The sequence below is a fragment of the Trichomonas vaginalis genome, chromosome VI (genome assembly GCF_026262505.1).
Source record: "Trichomonas vaginalis G3 chromosome VI, whole genome shotgun sequence".
Lineage (NCBI taxonomy): Eukaryota > Parabasalia > Trichomonadida > Trichomonadidae > Trichomonas > Trichomonas vaginalis.
The window spans coordinates 11,671,251-11,695,823 of NC_067208.1; the positions used below are offsets into that span (position 1 = coordinate 11,671,251).

The 24,573-nt window shown below is 31.0% G+C and overlaps 14 protein-coding genes and 4 pseudogenes across 18 annotated transcripts, besides 4 other annotated features; 8 read left to right on the forward strand and 10 right to left on the reverse strand.

Annotated features, from left to right (window-relative positions):
* Positions 1-4,386: part of a mobile genetic element that runs on past the window's edge.
* On the reverse strand, positions 499-723 carry TVAGG3_0848090 (uncharacterized protein; the record flags this gene model as incomplete). The annotated part of the gene is made up of 1 exon (XM_051249132.1): positions 499-723. A coding segment is annotated over one exon (225 nt), but the record flags the coding sequence as incomplete, so codon positions are not given.
* TVAGG3_0848100 lies at positions 1,147-1,901 on the reverse strand (annotated as a pseudogene). Its single transcript has one exon. A coding segment is annotated over exon 1 (755 nt).
* On the forward strand, positions 2,047-2,922 carry TVAGG3_0848110 (annotated as a pseudogene). The gene has a single exon. A coding segment is annotated over exon 1 (876 nt).
* TVAGG3_0848120 (protein of unknown function, DUF4107 family) lies at positions 3,150-3,677 on the forward strand (the record flags this gene model as incomplete). Its single annotated transcript, XM_051249133.1, has 1 exon — positions 3,150-3,677. The coding sequence occupies one exon, from the start codon at positions 3,150-3,152 to the stop codon at positions 3,675-3,677; it is 528 nt and encodes a 175-aa protein (XP_051084608.1).
* TVAGG3_0848130 (uncharacterized protein) lies at positions 3,832-4,158 on the forward strand (the record flags this gene model as incomplete). The annotated part of the gene is made up of 1 exon (XM_051249134.1): positions 3,832-4,158. The coding sequence occupies one exon, from the start codon at positions 3,832-3,834 to the stop codon at positions 4,156-4,158; it is 327 nt and encodes a 108-aa protein (XP_051084609.1).
* Positions 4,387-4,855: 469 nt separating the features above from the next.
* On the forward strand, positions 4,856-5,724 carry TVAGG3_0848140 (annotated as a pseudogene). The gene has a single exon. A coding segment is annotated over exon 1 (869 nt).
* A 69-nt stretch (positions 5,725-5,793) lies between these two features.
* Positions 5,794-6,201, forward strand: TVAGG3_0848150 (uncharacterized protein; the record flags this gene model as incomplete). Its single annotated transcript, XM_051249135.1, has 1 exon — positions 5,794-6,201. The coding sequence occupies one exon, from the start codon at positions 5,794-5,796 to the stop codon at positions 6,199-6,201; it is 408 nt and encodes a 135-aa protein (XP_051084610.1).
* Positions 6,202-6,351: 150 nt separating this feature from the next.
* Positions 6,352-18,844: a mobile genetic element.
* On the forward strand, positions 7,094-7,579 carry TVAGG3_0848170 (uncharacterized protein; the record flags this gene model as incomplete). Its single annotated transcript, XM_051249136.1, has 1 exon — positions 7,094-7,579. The coding sequence occupies one exon, from the start codon at positions 7,094-7,096 to the stop codon at positions 7,577-7,579; it is 486 nt and encodes a 161-aa protein (XP_051084611.1).
* Positions 8,033-9,592, forward strand: TVAGG3_0848180 (integrase core domain containing protein family; the record flags this gene model as incomplete). The annotated part of the gene is made up of 1 exon (XM_051249137.1): positions 8,033-9,592. The coding sequence occupies one exon, from the start codon at positions 8,033-8,035 to the stop codon at positions 9,590-9,592; it is 1,560 nt and encodes a 519-aa protein (XP_051084612.1).
* On the forward strand, positions 9,613-9,885 carry TVAGG3_0848190 (uncharacterized protein; the record flags this gene model as incomplete). Its single annotated transcript, XM_001296491.1, has 1 exon — positions 9,613-9,885. One exon carries the CDS (start codon positions 9,613-9,615, stop codon positions 9,883-9,885), a length of 273 nt encoding a protein of 90 aa, XP_001296492.1.
* TVAGG3_0848200 (uncharacterized protein) lies at positions 9,889-10,074 on the reverse strand (the record flags this gene model as incomplete). The annotated part of the gene is made up of 1 exon (XM_001296490.2): positions 9,889-10,074. The coding sequence occupies one exon, from the start codon at positions 10,072-10,074 to the stop codon at positions 9,889-9,891; it is 186 nt and encodes a 61-aa protein (XP_001296491.2).
* On the reverse strand, positions 11,551-12,675 carry TVAGG3_0848210 (Prim-pol domain family; the record flags this gene model as incomplete). The annotated part of the gene is made up of 1 exon (XM_051249138.1): positions 11,551-12,675. The coding sequence occupies one exon, from the start codon at positions 12,673-12,675 to the stop codon at positions 11,551-11,553; it is 1,125 nt and encodes a 374-aa protein (XP_051084613.1).
* TVAGG3_0848220 (keratin-associated protein family) lies at positions 13,149-14,543 on the reverse strand (the record flags this gene model as incomplete). Its single annotated transcript, XM_001325150.1, has 1 exon — positions 13,149-14,543. The coding sequence occupies one exon, from the start codon at positions 14,541-14,543 to the stop codon at positions 13,149-13,151; it is 1,395 nt and encodes a 464-aa protein (XP_001325185.1).
* TVAGG3_0848230 (uncharacterized protein) lies at positions 14,781-15,242 on the reverse strand (the record flags this gene model as incomplete). The annotated part of the gene is made up of 1 exon (XM_051249139.1): positions 14,781-15,242. The coding sequence occupies one exon, from the start codon at positions 15,240-15,242 to the stop codon at positions 14,781-14,783; it is 462 nt and encodes a 153-aa protein (XP_051084614.1).
* TVAGG3_0848240 lies at positions 16,501-17,170 on the reverse strand (annotated as a pseudogene). Its single transcript has one exon. A coding segment is annotated over exon 1 (670 nt).
* On the reverse strand, positions 17,203-18,102 carry TVAGG3_0848250 (uncharacterized protein; the record flags this gene model as incomplete). The annotated part of the gene is made up of 1 exon (XM_051249140.1): positions 17,203-18,102. The coding sequence occupies one exon, from the start codon at positions 18,100-18,102 to the stop codon at positions 17,203-17,205; it is 900 nt and encodes a 299-aa protein (XP_051084615.1).
* A 150-nt stretch (positions 18,845-18,994) lies between the features above and the next one.
* TVAGG3_0848260 (uncharacterized protein) lies at positions 18,995-19,747 on the reverse strand (the record flags this gene model as incomplete). Its single annotated transcript, XM_051249141.1, has 1 exon — positions 18,995-19,747. The coding sequence occupies one exon, from the start codon at positions 19,745-19,747 to the stop codon at positions 18,995-18,997; it is 753 nt and encodes a 250-aa protein (XP_051084616.1).
* Positions 19,748-22,726: 2,979 nt separating this feature from the next.
* Positions 22,727-22,850: a mobile genetic element.
* A 16-nt stretch (positions 22,851-22,866) lies between these two features.
* Positions 22,867-22,993: a mobile genetic element.
* Positions 22,994-23,185: 192 nt separating this feature from the next.
* TVAGG3_0848290 (spectrin binding) lies at positions 23,186-24,514 on the reverse strand (the record flags this gene model as incomplete). Its single annotated transcript, XM_001325154.1, has 1 exon — positions 23,285-24,508. One exon carries the CDS (start codon positions 24,506-24,508, stop codon positions 23,285-23,287), a length of 1,224 nt encoding a protein of 407 aa, XP_001325189.1.
* Between the last annotated feature and the right edge of the window lie 59 nt (positions 24,515-24,573).

Genomic DNA, 24,573 nt, shown 5'->3' on the forward strand with positions numbered 1-24,573 from the left:
GAAAAATATTGTGTTAGTGAAAACTGCACCAAGTCAATAAGATTAGGTTTGCATTATGAAGATGATTCGATACTGTTGAAGAAGTTTTGGATAGATACTATAAGTTGCTTTAATTTACTAAAACATATTTCAAACAAAGCTTATATTCTGTGAAAGTTTTGTATACTCGTTCGAATATTTATACTTAAACTCAACTCCTGTAGTTCCTGGTGTTTCAATGATGCGGATGTTACCTATTTTCATGAATATTGGCGTTTGACCACAGCATTCGATTTCAGGGTCGAGATAGTCAATGACACATTGCTTTCCTGTTATTCGTGATATAACATTTTCAAGGTCCTCCTTTGTTAGAATTATTTGGTTCTTACTTATAAGATTTATCAAAAGCTTCTTATCGTCTTTGAGTAAAATTGTTTGGTATAACTGAAGAAGGTAATGGTCTACGTTATCTGAAGGATTTGTTTGAACATTTATGTAAGGGTTGTCGTTGGCTTCTCTTGAAAGAATTTGGTCCAGTGGTGGATACTCTAACTTAACATCTGATGTAGCGTTAGCGTTTGAAGCTGTGTTTAAATTCACCGACTTAAGTTCTGGTTCTTTTTCTTTCAAACACTCTGAACTATAGTTCTTTATGACAATATTGTTTGTCGTTCGTGAGTCAACATTTGATGTTGGTTCAATTGGAACATTAACGGCACCAGCTAAGATGGATTTGCTTCTCATTTCATATAGAATAAAAACCTTTTATATGTATGAAATGAACAATATACTCGACAAGGGTTTGAATGTAAAGCTAACGAATGAAAATATTGTTGAATTCACTGAGACAGGTGCTGTGTATAAAGATGTAGAACTACTGAACAAAAGAGCTAAGGGAAGAAGCAGGAACATGAACAAAGGGTGGAAGCCTATAAAAATTTATGTCAATGATGGCTCAGGAGGTTCAAACATAAAGTATGCAGAAAGTTATAGAGTTTATGCTCTCAAAGGTGAAAAGCCTTCATTTAAGAACAGCTATTCTAACGCATATCCTCAAAAGCTAACGGATGGGGAAGTGGATGATATGAATGACAGCAAAAATATTAACAGAAATGGCGACAGAGATGCATGGAATTTGTTTACCATCAGTCAATTGAAGGTTAAACTTTAAAACAATGTTGGTCGTTCCCATGGAATATTTTTGACTTTAATGGTATTAGTCATGATATGAATCTCAAGGTATGAACGAGGAGAGATGAGAGACTTATATGCTTCCCAAATTTCTTCAAAAGGTAATGTTATACCTGACTGTTTCCAAATGAGTTCAATGTCATAACGTGAGAAACCTTGAAAGATAACGAAGTCAGTTATGAGACGTTTTATGTTTAAAGCAAGAAAACGCCATGTTTGCATAAGTATTGCTACAGTTAAATGGTAATGTCTGACTTTAGTTATGATGTTAGCTAATGGTGAGTCTGGTTTTGACACTAAACCTTTTCCGGCGAAGTCGTCACAAACGAGCAGAGTGTTTGAAGGATACTTTTTGAAGGGGTATTTTGAAAGTTTTGATAGAATGTAGTTTGTCAGTCGTTTCATATCGTAAACTCCTGAGTACTGACGTAAGTGGTGTTTGTCAATAATTCTTTCCATCTCCTCAGAAGTCTTTGCATTCCTGACTGTATGAACTCTACGATGGCATAATATTTCCTCTTACGTCGAATGTAACGTTGAAGAAATTCAATGAGTTCACTGTCTGGAACTTTAACGACAGAGGCTTGAACTTTTGGCATAAATGTTTTCGCTGTTGAATCCATAGAGTCTGAAGTTGCTGATATAATGATTTGGTCATAATATGAGTCATTTCCTAAACGTTCTGTTATGAGTATATGACGAATGAGGTTAAATGTCTTACCTGAACCCATCTTTCCACAATAGAAATAACACCATTTGAACAGAATCATAATCTTTGCTAAAGGAAGAATAAGAGAAGAGTTAAGTTTGTCTGTGGTTTCATTCATGTCTTCATCTACGTCATGTATTAAATGCTTCATTTTATCTCCATTAAAAATGCAAGTCAGAAATATTCAGAACATAGCACCGAGTCTAACTGACAAGAGTATAAAGATATACTATGAACACGTTATGATGAAACCACCAAAATTCAAGAAAGTCAGTATACTTATGAATATCCAAGACACTGGGTAGAGTATGTAGGAGGTGAGAAAGCTATTGAAATCAGACAGGTTCGAAGTATTCCAGCAGGAAGAACAATATTATTGAAGAACTTTAATGTTTTGAGATATAATGATGAAACAAAGAAGCAAGATAGTTTCCCTGTTGCTGTGTATGTGAACTTAGATACAGGAGATGACATGAAAGTTTTTAACACAAAGCTTCAAACGGTAGTGAGAGAACAACTTACTGCGAAGGACACCATTACCTTCAGAAGTTACCATAGCATATAATTTTGAAACAAACTCAATAGATTTTAAAGTCATCTCTGCAAAGAAGTCAGGATTTACATTTAATGAAGCAGATGTATATTCAAATGAAAACTTCAAAGCTATTGCATGGTTAGATAATGACGATTGCTTTAAGAAAATCTTTAAATTCAGTGACTCAAAGATGTCAATAGATGACCTTCGTGGAATGTTACCATCGACGTTTACAGTAGAAGGTTCAGCAGGATTGCTTACAAGATTGTCAATTGGTGGCATTTGGTCTCGTGAGAACATTGTTATAAAATCCAGTATAAGTGAATTTGCTGAAGAATCTATATTATGTCTTTCAAACTATATGTATTCGCCGCCGAAGCATTATAGTATAACAAACTTTGTCAGTAAGTTTAACATAAGACTTGTCGAACCTTCTTCAATGAAAGATGTTGTGCTACCTAAAGATGGAAAGGATGGACTCATTATTGAGATGATTTTAATTGCATATTAAATGAGCTTGTTCTTAAAGGTCATTCATGATGAAATAACTGTTGTAGAAGATGTTAGCAATTGTTCAGACATTTTATTGAGAATAGATGAGATAAGAAAGAAGTTAGATAGACCGCAAAGCGGTGAGGGCGAAGCCGTGAGAATGTTTATGTTTCATTGACTTTCTCCAGTAACGAGAACTTTTATGAGATAATATTGAAGAGAGATGATTTTAATATGGTGTAAATGGTAGCTTGGGCAGCTTTAGGCGCAATGGGAACAAAAGCATTAGCATTTGGAGCAAAAGCACTTGGAGCTTATGACGCAGTAAATAAAATGAGTGGAGGAGGGGTTTCGAAGACATTAGATGCAAATAAAGGGAAGATTGGAGGCTGGGTTGCAAAGAAGTTAAGATTAAATAAAATAGGGCTCATAAATAAAGCATCCAATTTGGTTGCGACTGAGTCAGAAAATGCTTTAGGAAAGGACGATGAGTTTGCAAAACACGCAAAAGACTTTAATGACCAGATGAAAGGTGAAACAATGCATTTAAATAGAGTCGATGGAACTAAAGAAAATGTTTCTTCTCCACCAGCGGTTTATCCATACGGACCTTATGGAATGTATGGAAACCCTTACGAAAGACCATTTGACCCATTGACTGGTGGAAGTAACTGGTATCATTACGGACGAAGAAGAAAGACAGTCAAGTTGGAGACAGACGTGAAGAAAGCAACTAAAAAGAAACCAAGGAAGAGAGTTATAAAGCAATGAATTCAACAGGGTGAAAAAACAGGTGAAACAAGAGGTGAGATCTCACCACTTCACCTAAATTTATTTTTGTGCTATGTTTTCATACGTGTGAGGGTGGTGATATCATTTATTTTTTATTTTATTTTTATTTTATTTTTATTTTATTTTTATATAAATGACGAAAACTATTGAGATAACAAACTACAACGGTCATGAGTTCAAGAATTTGTTCTTCGTTCCTCGTGAAAATACATTCTATCAGATACGAGGGAGAAAGGGTAAAGTTAGTTTGAGCGTTTATGAAGGAATGAAGAATGGAAAGTTTATACAAGCATACGATACAAACGGTAAACGTGTTTCATTAGCTTTGTCAAAACTTACTAACATTTATTTTGACAGTGATTTTGACTCTGACGATTGGAGCGACAGCAGCGATACTGAAGAATATGAACTATTGTGTGAAGCACAGCAATGGGAAGAGTTGCAATACTTTTGTAAGTGAGAACATTAGTGGGAATGTTAGTGAGAACGTTTATTTTTACATTAGTGAAGTCGTTTGTGAAAACATTAGTGAGGTGAAGTGGTTGGTGGCTGTGTAAATATTTAAGGTTAAGTTAGTGTTGTCGTTTGTGTTGTAAAATATACGTTAACGGTTTCGTAAAGTGTCAAAACAGCTAAGTGATGTATGGAGGCGCGCAGTGCCTCTGTACACGACTTAGGTATACTAACTCTTTATTCTTAAATATCCAATTTGCTCCCTTCTTCAATGTTTCCCAAACTTTACTCGCTCCTCTTTTTACTCTATCCCACAGTTTCTTAAATATACCTGCAGCCATAGTTGATTATTTCATTAAAATTAAAAATTCATTTTCATCTTTTAATTTTGATTTTTTATTTATTAATAAATGACGACTAACTATTTGGTGCCAAACACTAAACCGATTAATGGAAATGTATTTCATTCATTCGAAAAGATAAATGAAATATTCGCAAAGAATGATGGTAGAAGATATTATAGAGAACTTGAAAGTTCATGCTATGACTCTGATGCTCCATATTTTGATGATAAACAAACTCATTTAAGAATTACAAATCCGGCTCATGATGTGAACCAATTAGGTGACACATATATTAAACGCAAAGTTAAAGCAACTCTAGTTTCAAATAAAGCTTTCACATGTGATGCCGCTTTTAAATGCATGCGTTTATTCGTTGGTTACAAATCATCAAATCAAAGCTTTAAACAATTAGAAGTAGAAACCGAAAGGGGTGATGCCGGTTATCTTCAGATGGATTGCGCCCGTGAATCGTTCGCATTTGCAACATATAAACCAAAATCAGAAAGGAAAGTTAAAAAGTTTGTTCATTCGTTATATAATAATGTTCAAAAATATGATAACTCAGTATGTGGTAAATATATTGACCCTTCAGAAGTTTTCAAGAGAGCAAATGAAGAAGTTGATGTCACTTTTGATATGATTATTCCGGTAAATGATTTGTTAGCATTTCAGGCGTTCGATGATTATCCTAAATCATTTGGTGAAATCATTCTTAAATATTATGTTTTCAGGGATACTTTAGTATTTTGTCAGGTTGACCCGTTAAGAGTTGCTGATTTACAAAATTACGTTTATGAAAAGATAACTGATGAAAATTATGAAAAGATTATGAATCATGTTTATAAATATGATCGCAAATTCCAACAAATCGGACTTCCTGCCAAATTAATTACAAGCTTAGCCGCTACATCTGCTGACGCAACAGTTGATGACGTTATTATTTCATGCACAAAGATGGAAGTTTTAGAGGATAAATGCATTACACCAGGATACGGTTTAATTGAAGAATCAGTTAAAGCAATACCACGTTTATTCAGTAAGGAAGATCCATTCATGATTCCAGCTCAACATATTGACGTTCGTTCACTAAATGGAGTTGCATCACTCCTGAAGGCATTAGCTCAGATTTCTCATACGCTCTTCATAATGTTACAGATGTTGTGTTAGCATTTCCGAAGAATGCAATGCAAAGAACAGTTTTAGAAAATCCAATGCTTCGAGGTCTTCAGGTCACTATAGATTCCAGAAACTTCCCCGATCAAGCGATGACCACAGTGGGTGACATATTCTTTACACGTATGCTTCAAGCTTCTGATTTAGATGGAGTGAATGAATGCACGGAAGAATACGAGGACTCATTAACTAGACCACTGAATGCAGATGATGGCACGCCATTAGCTAGAACATGGAAAGACCAAACTTCATTCTTATGCACTATTCCAGTTCAACGTGATGGAGCGGGTATATTCTTTGATGGATTAGAAACTTTCAACTCACAAGTTACAGTACAAGTGAAAGCTTATCCAATCATTCAGGGTGAAAATGACACTTACTGTTCAAAGGTGACAAATCCTCCTCAGGTTTGGTTTACTAGGACTACATATTGGACATGGACACCGGATGAAGGTTTGAAATATCATCCAACAGGTACACCACCACAGTATAGAAGTTCATATGATGAAATATTGATGAATAGAAATGTTTAAAATTATAAATTTATTTTTGATTAAATGGATTTAAATTCATCCACCCCTTATGAAGAATTAGCAGGAGTATATAATACATACGTAGATGATATGATTAATGAAGCATTGAGTGATAATAGAAATGCTCTATCTAAGGAAAAATTAATGAAAATTCCATATTCTGAATGTTACTTAAATTCAATCACTGCAGCAATTGGTAAACAAAATAAAGGTAAAACATTAACGATATTAAAACAAATTATCATTATTGCTAACACTTCCCCCTATTCACATGTGTTAATTTATATCAACCGTTCAGGTTCACCTTCAGATGATACATTTGAATCTTTAAAGCATTTAATCAAAATTCCAATTATTTATTTATCACAAGAAGAAGCAGAAGATTATTTAAAAAACTTTTTAATGTATAAAGAATTATATAATACAATCAAGAAGCAAGGATTAGAGGATAAAATTATTGATAAACAACGGGATGAATTATTTGAAACACTTTCTATTTCAAATTTTGATAGAGAATTTTTGCATTCACTCATTTTTCTAGATGATGCAGTGAAATCAAAACTAATAACAAATGAGAAATCATATTTTAATCAGTTATTAACTCAATGTCGACACATTCAGTGTTCATTCTTCATGGCTGTTCAATATTTCAAAGCATTAAGCACAAACATTAAATCAAATCTATCAACACTTTTCATTTTCAGTGGGTTTAGTCGTCAACAGTTGAACGTTATGCTTTATCAAGTGAATTTACCAATGAGCATTAATGAACTTTACACACAATATCAGCAATTAGGTGAACATGGAAAAATAATAGTTGATTTAAATAAAGGAGGTGTTAAATTTGATTAACTTTTTATAATTAATTATTATTTTTTATTTATAATTAAACATGACTGAAATGGCAAATCTTCTACAGGTTCCATTAAAACAAGGAACAAACAAAAAGGGTGCATATAATAGAACTATGAAAGTTCCCGATGGAATGAAAGAATTAGTTCATATTGTTGCTGGTCTTCAAAAAGATGTTAAACAAATGAGAAACGTTTTAACATTACCAGAAGCTCAAGCATATGCCAAACGTCAAGGTCCAAATTGGGAAGCACACGAAGCAGACATTACGGGTCCAAATGGAAAACCTGATGGTATAAATGAAGTTTTCGTTACTGATGGTCAAGGTAATATTAAAGTCATAAATGGTTACAAGTTAAGTATAACTGATTATCCTAAACGTAAAGCATATAATGAACGTTATCCTATGCAATTTGATGAAAATGGAAAAGCTGTTAAACAATACATTGGAGAAGGTGAAAATGGTCCAATTAATTCATACCATTTGATTTCTTCTGTTTTGATGAGAAATTTAAACCTAAATTAAAGAATAAAGCTGAAGAAAAAGCACATGAGAAAAAATTATTGGGTTTAGCAATTGAGAAACAAGGTGATAACATGGTTGCTTTATGCCCTAAGTGTTATACATCATTCAACGGTTCAATTGATGGATGTGATTTTAAAAAGATTGCACAAAAAATGAAAGGTGTTAGTTTACGACAAAATAAGCAATTAACACCCAAAAATTATTTGGATATAATAAATGATAAAGTTATTTTCGATGGTCAGAATATTAATTTACAACTTAAAAACGGGTCAATGACTCGCTTAACAATCGGTAAGACTGCATTAACAGGAGCACACACTAAGGCTGTATGTTGTGAAAATGGATGTTGTATGCCATTTATTTAATACAATTTAAAATTTTATTTTTAATGAAATGCCACAGAAGAGACAAAGAGGCGGGCACCCTTAAAACACTTATTTTATTTTTATATAAATGAATAGCGCAGATTTAAAAATTTTAATTTATGATTTAGTACTTAATCAAAATTTTCTTACTTATTATGAATTAAAATCATATCTCCAAAAATATAATAAAAATATAACGGGTGATGATATGAATTATTATTATCCGTATTATAAAAATGAAATTTTGAAATATCATGATAGAATAATTTCTAAAATTAAAGACAAAATTAAAAATAATGAATATTCAAAGGGAAAAACTAAATCACAACTTAAACAGTTGAAAGATTTCAAAAATAAAGTATTAACAGAAGAAGATATTGATGAATTATATAAATTATATAATCCTGAGCCGCAAAAGCCGAAAACAACACCAAAAGAGAAAGTAGCAAATGTTCAACAGCTAAAGGTGCAAAACGCCCAGGTCCTTCAGACCATAAATGAAGCACAAGCTTTAATTTATGATTCATTAGTTAAACCATATTCAGCTCGACTTTTAAATGAAGATCAACTTTTGGAATTCATCCTTCAACATAAACTCGAAGCGGGAAAGTATATCAAACCTTTATATACAGCATATTTAAAACAAATGAATAGAATACATCCAGAATTAATGAAAGGAAAATCAACAACTAAAACTTCATCATCCAAAATCAAAGCAGATAAAATTAAACCACTTGCAACACCAAAACCTCCAACGGTAGTACCTCCTCCTTCAGTTAATCCTTCATCATTCACTTTATTATATCCATTTCAAACATTAAAGAAGCAAAAAGATTTTAAAAAGGATTTCAAGATATTAAATAAACCAATTGACCCGAAAATTCAACCGTTAAAGGAAAAATTTAGTCGCCCCTCATTTGCACCATATCCATATTCATACGAAATCGATCATTTAGAATATTCAAAAGGAAACGTTACTTATTTATTTGCCATTAACATTAACACTAGATATTTATATTGCATTCCGGTGAAAGGGAAAACAGAACAGGAAACAAGAAGAGCTATTCAATACTTACTAGATCATGAAAGAGTAGATAATATCAGGGGTGATGGTGATAAAGGATTTCGGGTGGCTATGGCTCATTATTTCCCACAAATTAATTTTTACTTCTCATCTTCTCCATATACGTTTCATAATAAAATAGTTGATGCGGTAATGAGAACTCTTAGAGATGCGTTAGGGGTTAACGGTCAGATATACTGGGATGGAAATCATGACTCCATCATACAGCAGTTAGTATATTATTACAATAATACATGGCATAGAACTATAAACATGAAACCAGTGGAAATGAAAAATGATATTTCAAAAGAATGGGAATATATTAGGAAACAAATGGAAAGGTTGAATGATGTTAAACGTGAACAAATTAATTCGGGGCTCATGAATTTTAAACAAGGGGATAAAGTTTTGATTCATCTCGATTATGGAAAAACTGATAAATCAATGACAAAAAGAAGACGAAGATTTGACACAATAGCTGAATTTGTTAGATATATTAACGGCAATGCATTAGTTGAAGTTGACAATAAATTAATAGAAATTCCGATTTATTTTATTACTCCATTATATTTAAATAATATTTAATTTTTTTTATTTCGTAAGAAATGAGTGACAACGAAGCATCCAAGAGTCCAGACGATGAATATAAAAAGAAACTAAACAGAATTAAATCAAAAATATGCTATTACAAAAAGAAGCCGCAATGCGGTGGGGCTGAAAACGATAAAGAGAGGAAAGAAATAATCGAAAAATTAGAAACTTACCGTTCAATCCTTAAACTGGGTGAAGCAAAAATAAAAGAATTTAATAGAATAAATAAATTGATTGGAAGAGATGAATTTAATAAAGATGAATTTTTAAACTCTATCCAAATTTAATTTTTATTCCTCTTCGACAACATCTCTTCGAGACGCCGAACCCTTCTGGGTTCTTCTTTCCATCATTACTGCATAACCGCATCTTCTCGGTTTTCGTGGTTTGTTGTTTTTAATTTGTTCTTGCATCATTTTTATCATTTCCTCCCTTGTTATGATTCGTGGTAAATTTTGAGCTTGTGGGGTATCCATTTATATAAAAATAAAATTTTGTTATCAGTTATTTTATCGTTAATGGTTTTTAGGTTATTCAATAATTAATTATTTTTGAAGAACTGAAAGTGTCACTACGTCACCATGTCACCAGGTTATTTAACTTCTCTTAAAAATGATGACAACATGACATTTTGACAACACAGCGGGACGAAAGGAGGAAGGCATTTATGAATTATTTTTGAAGAACTGAAAGTGTCACTACGTCACCATGTCACCAGGTTATTTAACTTCTCTTAAAAATGATGACAACATGACATTTTGACAACACAGCGGGATTAATGCAAAAATAAATTCCAATCATACTTTATAAATCTTCATTTACAGGTATTTCATCGTCAGTAAATGAATCATCGTTTGGTTCAATCTGTTTATATAATCCTTTCATTTCTTCTTTCAAAACATAACACCATGTTTGTTTACTATCTATTCTTCTCTGTTTCCTTTCACATTTATCCTTAATGCTCATTTGAAAATTCTTGTCTTTCATGTCTGATGGTTTGCAGAATAGAGCATTTTTACACGTCATACCTGCACACAATTCATCATAATGTGTATTTATCCATTCATCTAAAGGATTTGTTGATAATTCAATTAAATCTTGTTTGGCTTCAGTCATCGGTATGATTCGTACATTAAATGATGAAAGGTCATATTGCATAAAATACGTCAGTAAATTATCATAAAATTCCTTAGTGCATGAATTCATTAAATTCTTGAAGTAATCAAATTGACCCTTAAATTTACCATTAACTCTTAAAACAACGTATCTTCTGTCACCAACTTCAATTTTGACAGGGTAGACGTTATTAGTTACCAAAATGAAATTGGCAACATTCTGAGCAGTTCTTCTGGGTTGATTCTTTTCATTAATTCTAATCTCATTATCCGTAATAATTGATTTCAAAGCGTTGAAGTTTGCGAGTCTGTCTTCACCAACATTCTTGAGTTCATTAAGTACAAGAAACATTTTATTCTCAACTACTGAATTGAAATTACCCGTTAGCTCACTTATTTCGGTAATGTTTTTACATGAATAACCAGCGAGAAGTTCAGAAATAATGTCTGTAAATCTGTTTTTACCTGTTCCCTGAAGTCCTTTCAAAATAATTGCTGTTTCATTCTTGATTCCAGGATGTTGAATCATTGATGCAATCCAGCCGAGAAGGTATTTATACACTTCATCGTTATTATCACAAATGGCTTCTTTAATGAAATTCATAAACATCTCAATTTTTGAGTAATCTTGTTTTTCGAGAACGTTGTATTTATAACCCTGAAACGCTGAGAAAACATCCGGAGAATCAGATTTAAAGCAAACACCCTTAACGGTTAATGAGGATAATTGATTTAGTAGTACGTCCCATGCTGTTATGGTTTTACCTTCTTCTTTAAATAATTTAATCATTTTGAGTGACTCTTTCATGTTTGATTGAAGAACGAATGATATTTGATTCATTTTGTCGTGGATATTATAGTCCTTTTGAATGAGGTATTTGTTTCCACAATTACTTCAGAACTGTTTTTATACTGATGATTTTCAGCCTTGCGTCTAATATCTGTTATCAAAAACGAGTCATCAAGTTTTATATCAAATGTTATTTTTGGCTTACGTAATAAAGGTAAAACGTATTCATCATAATATTCCTTTTGATATAGTTTTAGAATCTTCACTAAAACAAATGGAGAAGTCATTAAATGTGCATATCTACTACGTGCTTTTTCAAAATTACTTTTTGCATTTTCAGTTAAGCTGCAGAAGTTATAAACGTTATCGTATGCTTCATTAATTAAATGATCCGGTAACGAATTAATTGCTTGAAACAGTGTGAATAATGTAACTTCTTTTTCTAAATTCATGTTTCCACCGTCATTATGTACTTCAAAATCACTAATACCATCAACTATGCTCTGGGCAAGTTTATCGTCAATGTTTACATCTTTGTTTTCATTCATGATACTCTTTATTTCTTCATTCTTCTGTTCAACTCTTACCTTAATATTCAAATCATTTAATATATCATTCACTGTTCTAGTTAATGTTGAATCATAACTTCCACGAATGAATGAGTATGTATTGATTGGTTCTGTTGCATTCTTGCGAACTCTTGAATCAGCCATAACTACTAAAGAACGCTTTGAATCATCCATAGAAGTCATTATATCAATATCATAATCATTGCAGGAATAACATTTAATCATTCTGTTCGAAACTGCATAGAAGAAATTAGTGTTACAATAAATGTGAAGACCTCCTGAAGCAGTTTTAACGATAACATCTTTATCCGAAAGTTTTGATAAAATATCTTTTCTAACTGTTTCTTTAAGTTCATCATTGTATGATTTATTGATATCAACATCTATAATCGTTAAATTTGAAATTTTATTTACTAATAAAGCCATACCAGTTTTCCTTCCTCTTCCTCCATCATGTTTGAGGTAGTTATGTAAATCAATCTTGTTTTCACCAATTCTTTCGTTGAGGGTTTTAGTTTCTGCCACAACTAATTCCTCAGCTAATGAATCAATAACTTTTTCATCAGAAACGATATAGTTGCTGTTGTTGTTTGTTGCCGTCATTTATATAGGAATAAAAAAATAAAAATAATTTTAAAACTAACTTTATTTTTGAGCTGCATCAAATTTCCAGGACTGTTGTCAAAATGTCATGTTGTCTGTAATTTTAAGAGAAGTTAATTAACCTGGTGACATGGTGACGTAGTGACACTTTCAGTTCTTCAAAAATAATTAATTATTGAATAACCTAAAAACCATTAACGTAAACATTAACGATAAAATATATTTCCAGGACTGTTGTCAAAATGTCATGTTGTCTGTAATTTTAAGAGAAGTTAATTAACCTGATGACATGGTGACGTAGTGACACTTTCAGTTCTTCAAAAATAATTAATTATTGAATAACCTAAAAACCATTAACGATAAAATATATTTCTGCAGTTCATCCATTACTTCATTACCTAATTAATTACAGACATAAAATATATTTAGTTCATTCGGTAAGCCTTGACCCAAAGGTCTGGGCTCAAGCGCGTTCATTGAACGCGGTACCATGCAAATACAGTCATAAATGGTGGCATGTAATCTTCGCCCGAGCCTGTTGGATTTGTTGTGAAAGTATGGACATGATTTCCTCCTGGTTCAGTTTGTCGAAAAGTCTTTTTTGTTGAATCGTTATAAGCTGGAGATAAAACATCATAACCAGCTTCATAGTCTGAGTTGTATAATGGGTGGTCTCTTAATGAGTGTCTATGGTCGCCAGAAAAGTTTGTAGTTCCTGTATGCTTATGCGGTGGAAGGTTTGCTTCTTTAATTTTCTTTGAACCACCGGTTTGTTTTGAACTATTAGCACAATAGAGGAAACGATCGGTTATTTGTTGCCATGTACCGAAACCGAATACATCAGCTGGATTTGTTGAATTCATTGATGTATATATTGAACCAATGGGGTAAATCATCTCAAGAGTTGTATTTAATCCATTATGAATATTGAATTTATTATATAATATTGAAACTGGGCGAGTATTTAAAACCGGTCTTGTTATCAATATTAACGTATTATTTTTGAAAATAGCTTTTCGTACATCTTGAAATTTTGTGATTTCAGACCAGTTTCTTCCATCACTACTGATATTTACTAAATCACCACATCCTAAAGCAATGAAATACCCATCAATATAAAATAAATTAGTAAATCTATAATTTCGAGTAAATTTTGGAGTGAATGAATAAACTAATTCCCAATTTGATAAATCCTGTGATAAATAAATATGTCTGTTATAACTTACAGGATATGAATAGACCATTCCACCTGAAACGAGAACATAAACATTTGATCCATAACATAAAGCTTCAATGTCTCCATCAGCTTGAAAAATTTGTTCAAATTGACCTTGTGGTATTGAATATGATCTATAAATTTTATCATTTTGTAGGATAAAATACATGTTGTTAATGTAATACCATTTACTTGTATAATCAATTTCCAAATCTGATGACATCATACTAAACATATAATAATTTATCCCATCCTCACTAATGAAAATTTGATTGACTTCATAAATTAGTACCCATTTATTATTAACGCATCTAATAGGATTATTTGGATATTTAAATTTAGCATCTTGATTTAAATTACATTTGAACCATTGGATACAATCGAATGAATAACAAGGGCAAAAATCATCTCCAACCGTTATCATTCCCATAAATTTACCGTTATTATATTCAACATATAAAATTCTTGGATTAATGATTGGCTTTCGTGTATCAGGATTCAAAACAGATGGAGTAAATGATTCATAGTTTTTAAAATCATTTGTTTTAAAATAATAAAGCACTCCAGCTGTATAAAATAAATACGTGGTCACTCCATCGAAACATAACCATTCAAAAGAATCTATATCAAAGGTTTTATCTGATGATTTCATAAAATTTAAAAATGGTGGAGTAAAATAGACCTCTGATTGTTTTATTTCTTCATTAACAAATGATATATCAGCTTTCTTTGCTAACTCGGTATTAATGAATGAAATAACTTTTTCCTTATCTGCCTTCTTCTCTAACTCATCGTTAACATAAGTTTTATCTGCTTTAAGGTCTAAACATCCTGAAACCCATCCTGTATCAGCTTTAACTTTAAAAGTCTCCGATGTCCATTCATGATATCATTCAACCTTTTCTTTAATTTCATTATCTTTTTCATCAACATAAACCAAATTTGCCTTCTTCTCTAACTCATCGTTAACATAAGTTTTATCTGCTTTCTTCATTATGTCGTTTAGGAAACCTTCTATGAATTCCTCATTTAAATTAAATCTTCCAATCTTCAAAACTTTAGGAAATGCATTTAATGCGTAATATCTCTGTTCTTCTGGTGGAATTGATGTTATATCATCCGTTATACCTTTAATTTTTGAATTCATAAATAAAATTTCTTTTATATTTGATATCACTGCACCACCTTTGCAAACGAATTCGAAATGGTCATTTTTCAATACTATCTCCAAATCTCCATATTTCAACCTTTGCGTTTGTTCTGCCGTCTTTGAATTATATGCATATGTGGCATATGTAATAGTCTGAAGGACCTGGGCGCTTTGCGCCTTAAGTTGCTGTTGTTTAATCATTTATTACGATTTAAAAATAAATATTTAATCCGTTATCTCATCAGCTATTTTCTCTATTTGAAATTGCCATAATATTTCATTCATAAATTCTAAATCACAATCAAATAGGTCAGTTATTCTAAATTTAATATTTGATAAATCTTTTGAATGAAGAATAAATGAATTCCCGGATAATTGAAACGGATATGATAAAGAAAATGTGTTTAAGTTGATGGATAAAATGTTTTGTATTGATGGGTAAGAGTTGGGGTCTAATGTTTGATGTGAAAATCTCATTGGGGTATTAACTTTATCACATTTGATTAAAATGAAATTGGAACCAGTGTCAGAATACAAAACATCCCCAACATCTTTTTCAAAATTTAATATCCCCAACAATGAACGAAGATGAGGAGTACAAAATTTAATTTTCAGCGGAAATTTAATAAGGTTATTTATTTCATCAAGTTCAAAAAGTTTATCAGGTTTTGATTTAAAATTTTCTTCATACCATACGATAAATGATTCATTTAAATAACTTAAAATCATGTTAATATCCCATTTCGCTATCACATTATTTATATACATATCATACGTTTTTTCAAGGTCTACGACCCGCCGCTATGCGGCTCATCATCTTTAATAAATGATATATAATCTGAAGGGTCTAAAAGAATGGGATTAAATTTACCACTCACAGAAAACGAGAGTAACATTATAAATTCCGCAAACTGTTAAATTTAATTCACACTTATTATTCGAAATAATATTGATAATTGACATTTTTATTACGATTAAAAAATATGGTAAAGCGTTATTTTCCAGTGATAAATAAAACTAGAATAAGATTACCTCAAGAATTCATAAATTCAACGAATAAGAAATTCATTCATGTTATAAATTTTAGTGTTTTCAGAAAATATGAGTCAGTGTCATATTCATCAACAGGTTATATTTCACTCCATTCAAATTTAGTTCAATCAAACCCATATAATGACCATTTCATAAGATTTTCAGATGGTATTAAAAATGTAATTGATAGATTAAAATATGAACAGATTGACAATATCGAATTTTTGGAATTTTGGTTTAAATATCCCGATGGAAAAAAAATTGAGGTTAAAGATAAAGCTGATACTATAACAAAAACAATTACAATGACCGATCCGGATAGTGGGGAACAAAAAGAAATAAAACAAACGATAGAAACTGGTGAAAGGTCAATTATTATTGATTATGATTCAAAGGATTATTATTCGATAATGTTAATGCTTGAATATTAAATAGCCTTAACAAAGAATTTTTCAAGTGATATTTTATATTCATCAACTATTTTATTATAAATATCATTATATGTTAAATGAAGTTCAGTTGTTGTTCCGTTCTTTGATATCTTAATTGTGCTAATATCCTTTATAGGATTTATTTTTGCAACTGTTCCGCAGCATGAAACCTCATCATCTATGAAAAATTGAATCTTAACGTCTGAATCTTGAACATCACAAAGAATGGCGATAATGTGAATTAATGATTCATAAGGTAAAATAATTAAACCGGATTGATCAATTAAATTTATTATTGAATCATAATTATCAGTTATTATATCACGGTAAATTTTCATTAATTCAGAATTAATGTCTATTTTATATGGGTTCTCGATGTTTGATGAAAGAGGCGGGGTATGTTGGATAAGTGGGAATTTCAACAGGTTCTTTACCGGGTTCAGATAAAATGATTGGGTCTCCATTCTCATGGTTTTCTTCATTCTCTTCATTCTTCGGTAAGTCACGAGTTAATAAATTTGGTTGAGTTGCTGACCTTGTTAATTCGGGGCTAACATTAACTTTAACATTTTGAATAATTCGTGATTTATCATCATTTACGTTATAACCAACCGTAATCTCTGCTTTTGCGTTAGTGTTCTTTTGACTAGTGAAACGTCTTCTCATTTATAATCGAATAAAAAAATATATTTAAACTTTTATTTTGCTGGAAGTTTTGAATCTATTATTCCCTGTATTTGTTCATGAAGTTGATTTTTAGCTGTTTCATTGTAATTAATAGACCTAATATATTCATTAATTGCATTCTTATAATCATCTGATTTCTCAAATTTTCTTTTATCTGATTCCTTAACTAAATCATAAGTTAAACCTCGTTGCTGATATAATGGTTTCTTAATTAAATCTTTGAATGCTTGAGATAAAGCACCTGATGCAATTCTTGCTACTATAATTGGTTGGAATTGCTGTTTAAGTTCATCTTTAACATTTGCGAAAACTGGATCGAATAAAGCAACTTTAAAGAATTTCTTAGCTGAAATTTCGGGTCTAATATTTGCATATTTACCACCAAACTGGTTAGAATATCGTGGTAATCCATCCGGTCCCTCTTCAATAGCATTTAATTCTTCATTGAAATAAGAATATGGATTATAACGGTATGAATTAATTGGACCATTTTCACCTTCTCCAATGTATTGTTTAACAGCTTTTCCATTTTCATCAAATTGCATAGGATAACGTTCATTATATGCTTTACGTTTAGGATAATCAGTTATAGTTAATTTGTAACCATTTATGACTTTAATATTTCCTTGACCATCAGTAATGAAAACTTCATTTATACCATCAGGTTTTCCATTTGGACCCGTAATGTCTGCTTCGTGTGCTTCCCAATTTGGACCTTGACGTTTGGCATATGCTTGAGCTTCTGGTAATGTTAAAACGTTTCTCATTTGTTTAACATCTTTTTGAAGACCAGCAACAATATGAACTAATTCTTTCATTCCATCAGGAACTTTCATAGCTCTATTATATGCACCCTTTTTGTTTGTTCCTTGTTTTAATGGAACCTGTAGAAGATTTGCCATTTCAGTCATGTTTAATTATAAATAAAAAATAATAATTAATTATAAAAAGTTAATCAAATTTAACACTTCCTTTATTTAAATCAACTATTATTTTCCCATGTTCACCTAATTGCTGATATTGTGTGTAAAGTTCATTAATGCTCATTGGTAAATTCACTTGATAAAGCATAACGTTCAACTGTTGACGACTAAACCCACTGAAAATGAAAAGTGTTGATAGATTTGATTTAATGTTTGTGCTTAATGCTTTGAAATATTGAACAGCCATGAAGAATGAACACTGAATGTGTCGACATTGAGTTAATAACTGATTAAAATATGATTTCTCATTTGTTATTAGTTTTGATTTCACTGCATCATCTAGAAAAATGAGTGAATGCAAAAATTCTCTATCAAAATTTGAAATAGAAAGTGTTTCAAATAATTCATCCCGTTGTTTATCAATAATTTTATCCTCTAATCCTTGCTTCTTGATTGTATTATATAATTCTTTATACATTAAAAAGTTTTTTAAATAATCTTCTGCTTCTTCTTGTGATAAATAAATAATTGGAATTTTGATTAAATGCTTTAAAGATTCAAATGTATCATCTGAAGGTGAACCTGAACGGTTGATATAAATTAACACATGTGAATAGGGGGAAGTGTTAGCAATAATGATAATTTGTTTTAATATCGTTAATGTTTTACCTTTATTCTGTTTACCAATTGCTGCAGTGATTGAATTTAAGTAACATTCAGAATATGGAATTTTCATTAATTTTTCCTTAGATAGAGCATTTCTATTATCACTCAATGCTTCATTAATCATATCATCTACGTATGTATTATATACTCCTGCTAATTCTTCATAAGGGGTGGATGAATTTAAATCCATTTAATCAAAAATAAATTTATAATTTTAAACATTTCTATTCATCAATATTTCATCATATGAACTTCTATACTGTGGTGGTGTACCTGTTGGATGATATTTCAAACCTTCATCCGGTGTCCATGTCCAATATGTAGTCCTAGTAAACCAAACCTGAGGAGGATTTGTCACCTTTGAACAGTAAGTGTCATTTTCACCCTGAATGATTGGATAAGCTTTCACTTGTACTGTAACTTGTGAGTTGAAAGTTTCTAATCCATCAAAGAATATACCCGCTCCATCACGTTGAACTGGAATAGTGCATAAGAATGAAGTTTGGTCTTTCCATGTTCTAGCTAATGGCGTGCCATCATCTGCATTCAGTGGTCTAGTTAATGAGTCCTCGTATTCTTCTGTGCATTCATTCACTCCATCTAAATCAGAAGCTTGAAGCATACGTGTAAAGAATATGTCACCCACTGTGGTCATCGCTTGATCGGGGAAGTTTCTGGAATCTATAGTGACCTGAAGACCTCGAAGCATTGGATTTTCTAAAACTGTTCTTTGCATTGCATTCTTCGGAAATGCTAACACAACATCTGTAACATTATGAAGAGCGTATGAGAAATCTGAGCTAATACCTTCAGGAGTGATGCAACCTCCATTTAGTGAACGAACGTCAATATGTTGAGCTGGAATCATGAATGGATCTTCCTTACTGAATAAACGTGGTATTGCTTTAACTGATTCTTCAATTAAACCATATCCTGGTGTAATGCATTTATCCTCTAAAACTTCCATCTTTGTGCATGAAATAATAACACCATCAACTGTTGCGTTAGCAGTTGTAGCGGCTAAGCTTGTAATTAATTTGGCAGGAAGTCCGATTTGTTGGAATTTGCGATCATATTTATAAACATGATTCATAATCTTTTCATAATTTTCATCAGATATCTTTTCATAAACGTAATTTTGTAAATCAGCAACTCTTAACGGGTCAACCTGACAAAATACTAAAGTATCCCTGAAAACATAATATTTAAGAATGATATCACCAAATGATTTAGGATAATCATCGAACGCCTGAAATGCTAACAAATCATTTACCGGAATAATCATATCAAAAGTGACATCAACTTCTTCATTTGCTCTTCTTGAAAACTTCTGAAGGGTCAATATATTTACCCACATACTGAGTTATCATATTTTTGAACATTATTATATAACGATATGAACAAACTTTTTAACTTTCCTTTCTGATTTTGGTTTATATGTTGCAAATGCGAAAGATTCACGGGCGCAATCCATCTGAAAGATAACCGGCATCACCTCTTTCGGTTTCTACTTCTAATTGTTTAAAGTTTGATTTGATGATTGTAACCAACGAATAAACGCATTTGATTTAAAAGCGGCATCACATGTGAAAGCTTTATTTGAAACTAGAGTTGCTTTAACTTTGCGTTTAATATATGTGTCACCTAATTGGTTCACATCATGAGCCGGATTTGTAATTCTTAAATGAGTTTGTTTATCATCAAAATATGGAGCATCAGAGTCATAGCATGAACTTTCAAGTTCTCTATAATATCTTCTACCATCATTCTTTGCGAATATTTCATTTATCTTTTCGAATGAATGAAACACATTTCCATTAATCGGTTTAGTGTTTGGCACCAAATAGTTAGTCGTCATTTATTAATAAATAAAAAATCAAAATTAAAAGATGAAAATGAATTTTTAATTTTAATGAAATAATCAACTATGGCTGCAGGTATATTTAAGAAACTGTGGGATAAGTAAAAAGAGGAGCGAGTAAAGTTTGGGAAACATTGAAGAAGGGAGCAAATTGGATATTTAAGAATAAAGAAGCAATTAGTGACATTGCTGAATCAATAACGCCAAAAGCTGCCCCAATAAGAGAATTTTAAATAAAGGAGAAAAAGTTTATCAAAGACTACAACCGATACTAAGATAAAAATAATATTTATATTTTTCCACTATCTACCTCCTATTTTATTAAGTATTCCTTCAGCAATTCCACCAACTGCGTTACCTGCTTGTGCTCCCATCGCCGGATTACCTGCTTTAGTACCTAATACTCCACCTATGATAGTTCCTGCCGTTTTCGCTACTGGTGCCAAAAAGTTTGCAACGGGTTTAATAATCTTTTTATAACCCCAACCCGCAGCTTTCTTAATTCCATCCCATAATTTTTTAAAGAATCCTGCCGCCATTTCTGATTTAATATTAATTAAAAAATATATTTCATCACTTATATTCTAATTTTTATTTAATGATAAATGAAACCGATTTTAAAAATAAATGAAAGTGAAAATGTTCAACAAAAAATAAGCGTTGTTAAACCAATTACTGAAATAAAAATTTTTTCATCTGTTGAAGAATTTAATGACTATTATGCTAATAATAAAAAATTATTTGAAGAATTGACAACGTGTAAATTGAATAAAATGTTTAAAGTTGATGGATTCAAAATTTCAAAAATAAAAGGAGTGGTTAGTTTGAAATCTATTCCTCAATCAAGAATCACCTCATTAATGAAAATAGATGATTTAATAAAAAGAATAGAAGAGGTTGAAGAAAGAATGAATCAAATAATTGATTTCATAAATTCAAATAATCATTTCTAATTTCTTTTTCTCGTCCTGTTGTCAAAATGTCATGTTGTCACACTTTTTAAGAGAAGTTAATTAACCTGGTGACATGGTGACATGGTGACACTTTCAGTTCTTCAAAAATAATTAATTAATCACGGAATATCTGACATCATCTATATATAGATTATTTTATAAAAGATAAAAAAATAAATTATTTTAAAATTAATGTTAATTTCATTATGTATGGGCTGAGTGTAAATGTCTTACAATTTTGAAAATTTTTTAAATCTTGATTTATTCAAAAACGTAAGAATAAAAACCGTAAGAATCATACATTTTTTACTTCATATGTTAAAAAAATGATACAAAATCGCTCGATATTGTATGAATTCTTACGTTTACAAAAAAAGTCACTAAACCCATCATATACTACTACTATAATATCTAAATCCAATGCTTTCTCATTTTCCTAGTAAACTAGTGCAAATAATGTATTGATATTGTTGAATGCCAATTGCACGCTCAAAAGAATTTCTCAAATTTCATATATTATGTAAATTTTAGCTGGAAACTACTGCAAATATATTTATTCTTATAATTTTATAACTTTTTAATATATCCAAGTCTTTGCAAAAACTAACGTAGCACATTTTTCTGCGTCCAGGAAATTTGACGGGTCCTGGCGGTTTTTATTTCAATTTTTGAAGTGTGTGTTTGATTTTGATAAGAGAACGATATAAACCGGTTTTAAATTGTAGACTATTCAAAATTCCCAAAAAATTCATCATCTGCAATATTTCATATATAAGTGTTTCTATGGACAACTTTTTTAAATAATGCCCAGGACCCTCAAGAAAATGTGGGACCCAATAATTTAAGGTTATATTTCAATTACGCTTCACCCCAGTTGTAAGAAATTTGAATTAAAGTCAGATCGACATAAGCGCATCCTTAAGGAATTTTGCATCAATAAATAAGCTATGAACGGAAGATTTGAAAATACGAAGCTATTTGCAGCATTTATTATTTACCATAATTAAGAAATTATTTTGAAAATAAAGTTGAATTACTTCGAGAGAAATATAAAGATAATCTTTATAACCGCAAAATACAATCGATGCAACTGACTTGATTTTAAATTTGTTAAATAAAAAAATAGTGCACTTTAAGGTTGCAATTACGTCCATCTGAAATTAATTCAAATTTTTGAAAACTGATGTGAAGCGTCATTGGAAATTAACCTTAAACAATTGAAATAAAGTCGTGTCATAGGGGCGTAAGTGTACCCTGAATAAAAATCGAGATTAAGGGTGCACTTACGCCCCCATGACATTGCTTTCAATTCAGATGGTTAAGGTTAATTTTCAATTATGCTTCACGCCAGTTGTCAAAAATTTGAATTAAAGTCAGATGGGCGTAAGTGCGGCCTTAAGGGATCCCCGCCCTAGTTTACAAAAAAATACGTTATTTACACCCAGAGTCTTTTTCTATAGATCCTTTTTAGATTTTTAAACAATGATAAGATAGAGTATGATCAATGTATGCTATATTTAAGTTTATTCATAAAAATATCAATTCTATCATAGAGAAAAAGTACATTTAAGTGTAAAAATTTAAATAGTTGTAAACTAAGGCAGTGAGCCCTTAAGAGGTTTTTTAGATTTATGAAATTTTATTAAATCAGTAGTTACTACGCTGTTGGAGATATTAACCAACAAAGAAACTATATTTCAAATAATTTTCCTGAAAAATCAAAAACATCAATAAGTAATTTATCATGATTATCATTGTTTTTGCCGGTTTGAATTAATTTGAATGACACAAATTTATCATTAGATATAATATCATATTTGCGAATTTCACCTTCGTTTAATAGTGAATTAGAAACTTTATGAATGACTTTTGTTTCCCCATTAATAGTTAATCCTTCAACTTTCCACGATCGAAGTTTATTAATAAAGGACATATAGTTTGGTGACGTTCGAACTATATAACTTGTTGGCTGAATTAAATAATTTTGTTTTAGTTTCCATTCAACCCATGAATTAGGTATATTTTGAGATATAAAATATGTATCATTCCTATATTTATTAATAATTTCGGCTGATCCACTGCCAATGGAAGATACTGACATCACTACATTGCCGCTTTCAAAGTAGTTTGTTACCTTTTTTTCACAGCATCTATCTTTATTTTTAGGATCTCTTGATCGTATGATAGAGTCAACAAGGGAATTGACAACATCTTGATAGTTGTCAGAATTAACGAAATCTTTCATTTCTCGGATTGTTTCTTCACTGCAAAACTCAAAATAAATGTTTTCAAACAATGAACTGAAAACAATGTCTTCTCTTGCAAGAGAAATGATAAATTTAGCTAGTGAATCTTCGTTTGTGATTTCAAATTTTTTGTTGTTTAGTATTTGCTCTAAAATATCAACTCCAAATTTTTTGGAAATGACTTTGAGTTGGTTTTGATCGATTTCGTAGAAATGTTCTGCAATAAAGTTAGTGCATTCAATTAACTTATCATTCCAGGAAAAATCCATATAAAATTCAAGTAATTGAATACAATTTGTTATATCTAATTTCGTTTTATCGATGACATTCGATTTATATAAATCTATTAACTCTTGGATTTCTAGAGACATTCCGACGTGAAGGAGGTCTTTCAGCACTGTTTCATCAACGTCAAGTTCAGTAGTTCTATATTGAAAGAAATCTTTTAATATATTGTATGTATCGTTAGATATAATATCGGAATTTATATCAATTTTATCAATGTTTTTGTCTAAAAGATACTGAGAATATATCATTTGAGAAATTGCTATTGCAAATGATTTGTTGAATACGATTTCGATATTGTTGATCGTCAAAGTAACTTTGTCCTGTGCATTGTAATCATTAATCCTCTGGAGAGTGCTGTTATTTAACTGGATTAAAACCATTTTTTTTTTTATGCTTTTTTTTTCCATCATTTTTCCCTCAATTATTTCCGATCATTTCTTCTCAT